The sequence below is a fragment of the Cebus imitator genome, unplaced genomic scaffold, assembly GCF_001604975.1.
Source record: "Cebus imitator isolate Cc_AM_T3 unplaced genomic scaffold, Cebus_imitator-1.0 Scaffold340, whole genome shotgun sequence".
Lineage (NCBI taxonomy): Eukaryota > Metazoa > Chordata > Mammalia > Primates > Cebidae > Cebus > Cebus imitator.
Window position 1 is genome coordinate 785,744 of NW_016107655.1, and position 11,699 is coordinate 797,442.

Here is an 11,699-nt window from a genome sequence, read left to right on the forward strand (position 1 = left end):
ATCTCTTGACCTCGTGATCCACCCGCCTCGGCCTCCCAAAGTGCTGGGATTACAGGCTTGAGCCACCGCGCCCAGCCTAAAATATTTTTTTTTTAAGGAAAAATAAAAGCTATAATGCCTTTTAGTTCATGAGATTTAATCTTTGAGGAATAAAAAACAATCTTAAAGATTATTGGTAAAATGTAAATGTTAAAATGTAAGTAGTTGGTCTACATTATACAGGTCAGATACTAGGTTTGCTAAATGTTTTTAGGTTGTAAACTGCTTCTTTGGCCTTTGAGAACTGTTTGACTTGCCTGCTTTACAATTTGGTAAAGCCTGGGAACATAGGCCTTTATATTGGTAAATAATAATTAATCATATAATCTTAGTAAAAGATTATAAGAAGGCATAGAAATTTTTATCTCGTGTTAAAGGATTTTTTAAAAATTAGATAAAATAAAGCTAAAGGTTTAAGCAAGCTGTGGAAGGATTATAAAAATTAATCTTGCAAAAGAAATTCTGTGTGTGAACACTGACTAAATTCAAAAGGGTATTATATTGTTTTTCTGTAAATACGCTGTTTAGCAAAATCTGTAAAGGGCTATACAAAAGGTTATAAGATGGCTGGGCATGGTGGCTCATGCCTGTAATCCCAGCACTTTGGAAGGCTGAGGTGGGTAGATCACAAGGTCAGGAGTTCGAGACCAGCCTGGCCAATATGGAGAAACCCGATCTCTACTAAAAATACAAAAATTAGCCAGGCATGGTGGCAGGTGCCTGTAGTTCCAACTACTTGGGAGGCTGAGGCAGGAGAATCACTTGAATCCCGGAAGTGGAGTTTGCAGTGAGCCAAGATTACACAACTGCACTCCAGCCTAAGTGACACAGTAAGACGCCATCTCAAAAAAAAAAAAAGTTAAAAGAATGTTACCTCATGATCAAACTGGTAAAGACTGGATATAATTGTCTATAAGGTTTCATTAGAAACTTGGGGTTGACGTTAATAGTACTCTAATGTAAAGGTAAAATTTGGCTTTCTCTCCTTTGTACAAGATTTTCATGTAATGGTAAAGGATAATGAAAGATTTTCATTTGCCTGTGGATAGGCTGCTAAGGAAAAGAAAGAGAAGGCAAGAGACAAATTGTTTGAAAAGCTAGGTCTTCCCTCTTAATGAGTAAATGTTTCTGCCTTGTTTTAAAGTTTCTGAGTCATCATTTTGGCAAAATAAATAATTTATGATAATCTGGAATTCTATTTCATAATATCAAGTGTTTTAAACTGCCAACATTTAACAGGCTTCTCAAAATCAAATTTCAGCCTCAAGTTTGTCTTTCCTGACTCCTAGCTTTTGGATGCTCCAGAGGGTCTCTAGAGGGTCTCTGGAGCATCCAAGAGAGGTAAATAGGATTATTTGACATGTTTAGGTATGTGAGATCGCCAAAATGATTTTTAATCTTCAGGTTATATTTTAGGGAATGATATTAATATATGTTCCAAAATTGTATGGAATTTCTAAAATTCTTTTTTTTTTTCCTTTCTGAGAGAGTCTTGCTCTGTCGCGCAGGCTGGAGTGCAGTGGCATGATCTCAGCTCACTGCTACTTCCACCTCCTGGGTTCAAGCAATTCTTCTGCCTCAGTCTCCTGAGTAGCTGGATTACAGGTATGTACCACCACACCCAGCTAATTTTTTGTATTTTTAGTAGAGACGAAGTTTCACCATGTTGGCCAAGCTGGTCCTGAACTCCTGATCTTGTGATCTGCCCACCTCGGCTTCCCAAAGTGTTGGGATTACAGGTGTGAGCCACGGCACCCGGCCAGGATTTCTAAAATTCTAATGTCTGAGTATATGCAAGCAATCACAATTAAGGTTATTATGTTAAGTTACTGTAAACTACCAGAGACGGCTAAATTTCTTTGTCCATCATGTTTTTGACTGTAACTACTCTGGACGTTTTGTTATTCACAGATAATTGTTGTCTTGTTTTGATACTCTTCAAAAAATGGTTTATAATCAGCTATACAACTTTGACGAGGGCTCTCAAATGCAGGTTTCTGATAACTTTGGAGACTGTGACATTGGAATAAAGGAAAAATGTATAGGACTCATGAAGAGCTGAAATGTTCACAAATTTCAAGCAAAGCAACTGTTAACCGAATGAACTGAACTAATAGAAAACTGAAGTAATCTTTTTTGACTTTTGCTTGGAACACTGCTGATCCGTGTTTCACTTTTCAGATTCAAGGAGACTTTTGAGCTATTTACAGCCTGTGATGATTGAGTAAGGTATACTCTTGTGAACAACATTTAGAGCATATTTGTTTCTCTTACTGCCTGGCTTCTCCAAAATTTGGAAACAAGTGAATATTCATGACTTACAGTAATATAATTGTTTGTATCAGTGCAGTAAGAATCCATTTTTTTTCCAATGGGGTGCAATTGGAGAAACTGGTTGTTATACCAAGGCTTTGACTGGAGGGGTATGCTTCCCTTTAAGGAATCAAGCTCTACTTACAGAGCCAATAAATGTACCTTGGGAAAACTGGCCTCATACCTTGTCTATTCAGTCCCTGTACAGAGTTCCTAACCTGCGGTAAGTAAGGAATGTCACTTTCTAACAGGCCCCGCAAACCCATGTTCTTGGGACCTCAAGAAGTGAGAAGTTTACCCAACTCACAGGTATTTGAGTGTACAAACTGATGGCTGGGCTCAGCTTTAGAAAGTCCTATCTGAGATTCCTTGTGAAACAGAATTCCATCAAAGCCAATTTTAAAAACAATTGTTCTTGTAGCACTTTATGCAAATAATCAGGCCAAGTATAAGACTAAAGTCTATTTTGCAAATAACTCAGTCCTATCATGATTTGTTTTTAACAAAAATGGGAACTGGAGAGAGAAAAATTGTGTTTCAAAACATATCATACACTTGTCATTAAATTCTAGACTCATTATTTGTTTTTGTTTCTTGCCTTCATTTTAGACTAATCCTGCTTATTCCTGTGAACCAACCAGTGATTTCTGGCTGCAGCTCAGAAGGAACAAAAGCAAAGGGTAATGTAAAAATCTAGATCAATATTTTAATTCTGAGCAATTATCCTGCAAATCCAGCTAGGTGACAGAAATAAATAAGGCGCCTATGACCCAGAGGTTTTCTTTTTGGAAAAATAAGACCAAACGAGCTAGTCAAATCCAAGTCCCATGCAACTAATCTTTTGCAAGCCTAACTATAGCCTCCAGTTTTCTGGGTGTGTGGGCAGCCTCGGGATTTTTGAGCTGTCCTTACCCATCCCTTTTTGCTTTGTTTTGATTACATGTTTTCTAATAACCTGGTTTGTCTCTTCTCATCTTCAGGCCATTGAACTCCAAATGGTCATGCAACTGGACTCTTGGATGATGGCCCCTTTTACAGGGACCTTTAGATAGGCCTCTGAAACAGATCTGACTGCTGTCTTCCAAAAATAGCACCCCCATCAGCAGGAAGCAGTCAAGATCATTCTTTATCCTTATCTTTATCCTTATTCTAATGGCAGTTAGATGTACTTCTTTAGAGTGAGGAATGATAGATGCAGGAGACAGATAAGGGAAACAGCACAGGGTTTTGTCTGGGCATGCCTGAACAAAGTGGGGACCCGCCTGCATACTGGGAGAATGGGTGGAGCCACCAGGAATCACATCTTATGCAGCATGAGGAGCCTGGCCTCTTCAGCTCCTGTGTGGTGGCCTGGTATTCAATCTGTGAGGTGGGAGCCAGTTAGCACAACTCCCCCTTTCTTTGCTAAGCGCTTTCTTTTCACCTAATAAATCTGCCCTGCTTACCCTTCAAGGCGTCTGTGTGCCTAATTTTTCCTGTTTGTGAGACGAGAACCTGGATTTTAGCTGAACTAAGGAGCAAAAAATCCCGTTTCATTAGTTTTGAATCTTTATTGATTCAGTTACCTGTCAGAATCTCCAAAAGAGGAAGCAAAGTTGAACACAAATTTAATCATTATTCTTAGTATTAATATATGCCTCACAAATACAGCTGCTGAATATTATTATAAAGAAGACCTGTAGAACAGAAAACCAAATACTGTCTGCTCTCACTCATAAGTGGGAGTTGAACAATGAGAACACATGGGCACAGGGAGGGGAACAACACACAGGGCCTTTCAGGGCATGGGGGGCTAGGGGAAGAAACTTAGAGAATGGGTCAATAGGTTCAGCAAACCATCATGGCACATATATACCTATGTAACAAATCTGCGGGTTCTGCACATGTATACCAGAACATAAAATAAAAAAGAAGATCTGTAAAGGTCATTATGAAGCAAAACAGAGTCAGTTGTTATGGGGTGGAGAGAACAAATACCCATCTAAATGATAAATTGGAAAAAGAAATTGTCCTAACATTATGCCGTGGATACCTGTGGCTTAAGCTGAATTTCTGGGACAGCATCACACATACATTTGGTAAGCAATGGGAATGTAACTGGCAAAGTATGTTCGATGCCTGAAAAAGTGCTCCACTGATAAAGACATGGGTTTCAAAGATGCTTATGAAATGTCTGAATAAAACTTCATGAAATACAGCAGTAAAAGAGAATAATATTTGTAAATTAATAAATCATCTTATATAATGCATTTTTAAAATTAGGTATATGTAAGTGACGTAAATATTAGAAGGAAACACTTGGAAGTTTTATCTATATCATTAAAAGTTTACACATTCAAGTGACACAAAGATACTTTTAAACCTAAATATGGAGATTTTATTTATATTTTAGGTCAATTTGTTTTTAGGCTTAGAAGAGACTTACCAGAAAAACTATTGTGATTGGCAGCAGTAATTCTGGTATATACAATAAAAATAATCCCTATCCCCCTAAAGTTTATAGCCTTCACATACCCAATAAAGGCTCTAATTTGCGCTAGCCAAAGAACCGATTTTCCTTACCTTTTGGAGAGTTGTAGTCCAGTTTCTGCCAGAGGTTGCACAATATTGGCAAATAAAAAGCTATCCTCAGATGAATTATTTCCTAGAAGATATCTGCTATATACTCCCTATAAATAAATTAACAAAGAGCAATTAAAATTCATTGAAAACAGTCCTTCAACTATCCAATCGATCTTTCCAGTTTCTCAGTTATGTGGGATACTATACTCACAGGGTATGAAGATGTAAAACAGACTATCAATATTAATGTACATATAGCGGTAATTATACCCTTCTAAAGAGTCATACTTATATCCAGGTAACACACTCTCATCCTAGCATAATTCTAATTTATAACTAAACCAAACTTGAAAATGATCTCAGCAGCTACCAAAGATACCATATCTGCGAGTTATTTCACCTCTAAAGATCACTACCCTCCTTCATAGTGGGGGAAAATCGAAAGAAACCCAGAATAAGATTAAAAAAACAAAACAAAACTATAAAACCAAAGAGAGGACAGTGAGATGATCTCTTAAGAATATTTTATCTCATTTTTGGGCCCCTAATTTAGGTAGAACTGTCTCTTTTGAACAGTGTTAGTTGAATGCTACTCAGTGTTTCTTTGATAATTCTCTATTTCTGTACTTCCAATATAACAAACTCTTTCCTCTTACCAAAAGACAAACATCACTGTTTCTTCTTTATACAATAAAACACTATATAATAGTTCTTCCATCATATCCAATTTTATATTTCCAATTAGATTGGAATGTTTATGATCATCTCTAAAGCTACTATACATACAATATTATGTATATACAGTTTGTGTTGTACATGTTAATGTCAATCATAATCTATGTCAAACTTTTATTTGAAATGAAAAGCCATTTCAAATTTAAAGCCATTTCAAATTTAAAGCCTATTTGGTATCTTATTTGTAGAAACAGATTTAACATCACGAGGTCAGGAGAGCGAGACACCCTGGCCAACATGGTAAAACCCTGTCTCTACTAAATAGATGTAACACAACTATTTTAATTGTTCATGGATAGCATAAACTCTGAGAACAGAAAAAATATTAACATAATTTTTCTTAATCCTTCTTTTCCCACTCTTTTTTGCTTCTATTTACCTGTTTCTCTTCTAAAATCCTAACCCCTTGTTATTCATGAAGCATCTCAATTTCTAAACCTCCAAGATTCAAAGTGCTGGAAAACTGGATTAGTATAAAGAAGGCATTTGTTTAGATTATAATATAATTAGATAAAAACCTAAATTTATGCTCAATTATCTTTCAAAATTAATTGCACAAATATGACTATGAAAATAAAAAATCTTACTCATCTACTTGCTAAAAAACTTTTTACTTATTTATTTATTTTTAAGATGGAATCTCACTCTGTCACCCAGACTGGAGTACAGTGGCGTGATCTTGGCTCACTGCAACCTCTGCCTTCCAGGTTCGGGCGATTCTCCTTCCTTAGCCTCCCAAGTAGCTGGGACTACAGGCACGTGCCACCACAACTGGCTAATTTTTGTATTTTTAGTAGAGACAGGATTTTACCATGTTGGCCAGGATGGTCTGGATCTCCCAACCTCGTGATCCACCTGCCTCCGCCTCCCAAAGTGCTGGGATTATAGGCATGAGCCATTGCGCTTAGCCTCAAAAACATTTCAAGAGGCTACTATATACTAGATAGTGTGCTAGCCTCTGGGAAGTACAAAGATAATTCTTCCCTCATCATCAACCCTAACTAACAAATGATTTCATAGTCTGAGGCAGAGATCATCAAAAGGTGTTAGCTTTTTCTTACACTGGATATTCAGAAAATGACTAATCCTTACATACTTTTCTCTTTTTAACATTCTTTTCTTCCTCCCTCCATTTTGTAAGTTTATTATACAAAAAAAGTGATAATACATTAAATTTTGTCCTTGCCAAATTCCTGTTCCGTAAATTCTGAATTTATATTTTACCCATGTCTGATACTTGTCATTATGATAAGCAAAATGATCTAAGGATAAAGAATATAAAACCCAGAAGACTGGAAAACATTTCAACAGTACATTGGTAAATAATGGTGAAACACGGGTTTAAAACAATTAATTACCTGTGCTATTCCAGCCATCTTAAAATATGAAAGGGCAAGAAAGAAATTCCAGTTAGGAAGAATAGAATTAATTCCCCTGCAGCGGCAGTAGATTGAAATCATCTCTTCCACTGATGGTACCCCTATAAAAAACAGCATGCAATATAAACTTTAATTAAAATGTCACGGTGAATATTTCAAAATGTTATAATATGAGATGGATATGTAAAACGGAATGTAATAATCATTAACCCACACAACAAAACGTGTTCTAAATCTTGATTCCCAAAAGATTATTATATACAAAGGATTACATTTTGTCATAAATTAGTACAAGTGGCATGCTAAGTTCAGAAAATTTAATGAAGAAAATGAAGTAGGCAGTCATGATGGCTCATGCCTATAATACCAGCACTTAGGGGAGGTGAGTGGGAGGATCACTTGAGAGCAGGAACTTAAAACCAGCCTGGGTAACACCCAGGCTGGTTTTTTTGTAGAGACACCATCTCTGCAAAAAAAATTAAAACTTAGCTGGGCGTGGTAGTGTGTGCCTGTAGTCCTAGCTACTCAGAAGGCTGAAGTGGGAGAATCACTTGAGCCCAGGAGTTCAAGGTTTCAATGAGCTATGACCATGGCACTGTACCCCAGCCTGGGTCACTGAGCAAGACCTTGCCTCTAAAAATAATAATAATAAAGTAGGAGTATGTTTAAGAAACAAATGAAAACCATTATCTAAAATCCAAGATTTTATATTCTAATTATGAAAGTAATAAAGACAATTTTATATTAATAGCAATTTAGACTATATTATGTTTTTATACCCAAATTTTCTTGAATATAAGAATCTTGATTTATCAATGGAACTGTCTAATAGCAATTTAGACTATATTATGTTTTTATACCTGAATTTTCTTGAATATAAGAACCTTGATTTATCAATGGAACTGTCTTTGGCCAAAAGTAGAACAGAAGAAGATGAGCTAAGTCTGACAAAGGATGACCAATGGTTGAAAGCTCCCAATCCAGCACTGCTATAACTCGAGACTGTAATAAAAAATAAAGAGGTGTTTAACATATTAAAAGTTGAAACAAGTATAATGAAGAAATAAATAATATCGAACACATTCAAAATCATGTTTTCCATCAAAAGTCAATTTCAGTTCTTTACCACAGTGGCATATTGCATTTATAAAATAGCCAATTAACCTTGATTATATAAAGCTAAGTCTTCTGGTTCCATTGCTGGCCATCAATCGTTCTCATTTTACTTTACACAGGCTTAATATCTCTGCTAATGAGCAGATGCAAAAGCAGTTAAAGTTTCTTAACTGGAAGTAACTGTGATAAAAAGGAATTATAGTGAATTACTTATATGTTAATAACCCATGTTATGTCATGCATAATTAAGCATTTGCTTTAGTAATTAATCTAACTGCATAACAAATATTATACTACTCCATCAATAGTACTTTTTTTTTTGAGACAGAGTTTTGCTCGTTGCCCAGGCTGGAATGCAATGGCATGATCTTGGCTCATGGCAACCTCTGCCTCCTGGGTTCAAGCAATTCTCCGGCCTCAGCCTCCCAAGCAGCTGGGATTACAGGCATGTGCCACCACACCAGGCTAATTTTGTATTTTTAGTAGAGATGAGGTTTCTCCATGTTGGTCAGACTGGTGTCAAACGTCCGACCTCAGGTGACCCACCTGCCTCAGCCTCCCAAAGTGCTAGGATTACAGGCATGTGCCACCACACCTGGCCCATCAATAGTACTTTTTAAATAAGTTATTTCATGCTGTAGATACAAAGCATAATTGTTATAAAAGATACTGTTAGTTTTATAAATATAAAATCCATCATTATACAGCAATATGATAAAACAATCATTATGTAATTTGTAACCAATGAAACAAAAAGTTTTCCTCATACTACCTTGTAACAATATGTACAAGGGAATATATATCTTGATGTTAAGAATACAGGACATTCTTTTTTTCATTTCTTATGTTCATTTGGCTGTACATATAGCCAAAAAATCAATTTGCAGAGTAGTATGTAGAGTATGATCTAATTTTTACATAAAGAAAAAGATTATAAATGAATAGTCAAAGTTGAAAGGATATTACACCAAACTAATAGCAATGGCTGTGGTTACTTTAAGGGATTAAGGCAGGAGGCAGGAGGTCGGGGGAGGGGAACCTTCACTGGAGGGTTCTGTATACAGGAGTGATATGATATGATCTGTAATTTAAGAGGGTCACTCTGGCTACTGTGATTTCAATATACTATAGGGGGGCCAGTGAGGCAGCTGCAGCAATACTCTAGGCAAGTTATTCAAGCCACATAAAATTGCAGAGCCCATTTGGGTAATATGAGTTACTGGGTTTCATGCCTCCATATAACTGTGTGTGCTTGCACTCCCTTGCTCCTATGGCAAACTTACATACACTATTGTAGCTTTGTGTGAAAATGTGGGCTCTGGAATCAGACAGGCCTGTATTCAAATCCTAGCTCTACCATTTACTGGCTGTATAACTCTAGACAAGTTAGTTAACCTCTCCAATCCTCAATTTTTTTCAGCCATAATATATACCTCTTACACAGGGTTAATGTAAAGATTAAATGGGCAGGTAGCATGTATGGTTCATTTACCAGTTTCTAGCAAAGAACCTGACACATAACAGGTAGCCAATATACATTTATTTGGTGAATATGTACAGAACCTGGCATATATAGCCAGGTAACCAAAACTGGAAAAAAATTGATCACTACCTTCTCTATAACTTTACAAGAGCTTTTATTGTTGTGGTTATATTATACTATAAATTTATAATATTTATAATATTATAAATTATTATACTAGCTAGATTTATGAAACTACTGAAGAGGATGGATTCATTTTTCTCTGACATCATTCTGTTTGTTATCTATGCTTTTAATATCCAAAGAAAAGATGAGATACTTATGCTATAAATGTTTGCTTTTCTTTTTTAATACAAATTGGGAAACTTCTCTGGAGTTACATTTCATAATATCTGAACTATTTTGGGGGTAAAAACACAAGGCTATAAAACAGCCAGTGAGAAAAGCTGATGGCTCATCAAATTGCACATAAATTAGTGTGAATTAATTAACAATAGATTATTAGAATCCTGTCTATGCCTGTTTGTGTTGAGAGTTATTAAATGCTCAACATAACTTTAAGTGGTTGATCTGGACAGTTGCTATTTCATCTTACTGCTACTAAGGAACTTATTAGTAAAATGATTTTTGACAGTTTTTCTGAAACCTCAGCACAACAGAAAGCTTTTAGTTGTGTTAATTATCTTCTGTATAGACAGATTCACTTTATGTATGCCTTTTATGCCATTGAATTTTATTAATATGTATGTATATTACCATTCAAAACAAACAAACAAAAAATACATACAATCCGACAGAACAAACAGTAGATGAAGAAGGCAGGAAAGAAAACAATAGAATTTGTAATAAAAAGGTGAAGCTAGGAATAAGGTTATTACACATACTTGAATATGATAGGACATGCAGAGTTGTTAGTATGGGTAGTAAATTTTGCTTTGAGTTTTATAGCAGGTAAAATAAAGTGTGAAGCATGGTCAGTCACAATCTTTATAGTGTATGCAGGTCAAAAGCAAATCTGCTGCCCTAGAGGGACAACTTTTCTTGGCAATGAGGCTAAAGAAAAATATCACCCATCAATCTGCATACAGGTGATGTTGTGTAGTGGACTAAAATGTCTTAAATATTCTCTTATATTGTAAAATATAAAGAGAACTTTGAGGGGCATGATGTAATTCCTAGAATGCAGGCTATGCTGGAAAATGACTGAAAGGACAAAGATAAGGAGAAGGCAAGACCATATGCTGAGAGTGGCAGCCAAGATGGGACAAGAAATTTGAGAGTTTGAGAAGAATGGAAAAGATTTAGAAAAGCCATTTTTAAAAAATGTCACAGGTTTTACTAAGAGATGAAGTTACAGCCTAGATAAAATCATGTGGTATAAAAATGTCCCAGACCCAATTTACCTGATTTCATGACTTTATTCTGCAGCAAAAATATGAGGACTCAAGTTTAGGGCCAGAAATTGTTTAAAGTCAAGGGGTGATGAACTTCCCCTGTAGGGTTATTAGAAAAAATAAAAAATAATAATGATAATAAAGTCAGGGATAGGAAGATTCTAGAATAATAAGTAAACTAAGGTCAGGACACTTTATAATTCTTTTATTACTTGCATACATCTACAGTCAAAAAATTATTAATGAAATTGATACTAAAGAAGGTATCGATTTTTGAGATGACTGATCATGACCATGTCGCCTTGTAGGATAAAAAGTGAAGTCATGAACTGCTTATGGATTCTAAAGTAACAGCAAATTTGCAGTGTCTCAGGGGAGATATAGAGAAATAAAAGAACAGAAAATAAAGAGGGTGAGGTCAAAGATAAGAGATTTCAGGGCCAGGTGCGGTGTCTCATACCTGCAATCCCAGCACTTTGGGAGGCTGAGGCAGGTGGATCAGAAGGTCAGGAGATTGCGACCATCCTGGTAAACACAGAGAAACCCCGTCTCTACTAGAAATACAAAAAAATTAGCCAGGCATGGTGGCACGTGCCTGTAATCCCAGCTACTTGGGAGGTGAGGCAGAACTGCTTGAACCTGGGAGGCAGCAGTCACAGTGAGCCAAGATTGTGCCAC

At 36.1% G+C, this 11,699-nt stretch overlaps 1 protein-coding gene across 2 annotated transcripts in view; it reads right to left on the reverse strand.

The window, feature by feature from the left end:
* Nucleotides 1-11,699, reverse strand: part of ACAD11 (acyl-CoA dehydrogenase family member 11) — a 102,341-nt gene that overhangs the window by 67,352 nt on the left and 23,290 nt on the right. For both annotated transcript variants that reach the window (XM_017505700.2, XM_037730346.1), the window contains exons 6-8: nt 7,889-8,030; nt 7,008-7,129; nt 4,915-5,021 (exon numbers count right to left, since the gene is read on the reverse strand). In XM_017505700.2, the coding sequence (XP_017361189.1) occupies nt 4,915-5,021; nt 7,008-7,129; nt 7,889-8,030 (371 nt within the window). The remainder of the gene's footprint in view (nt 1-4,914; nt 5,022-7,007; nt 7,130-7,888; nt 8,031-11,699) is intronic.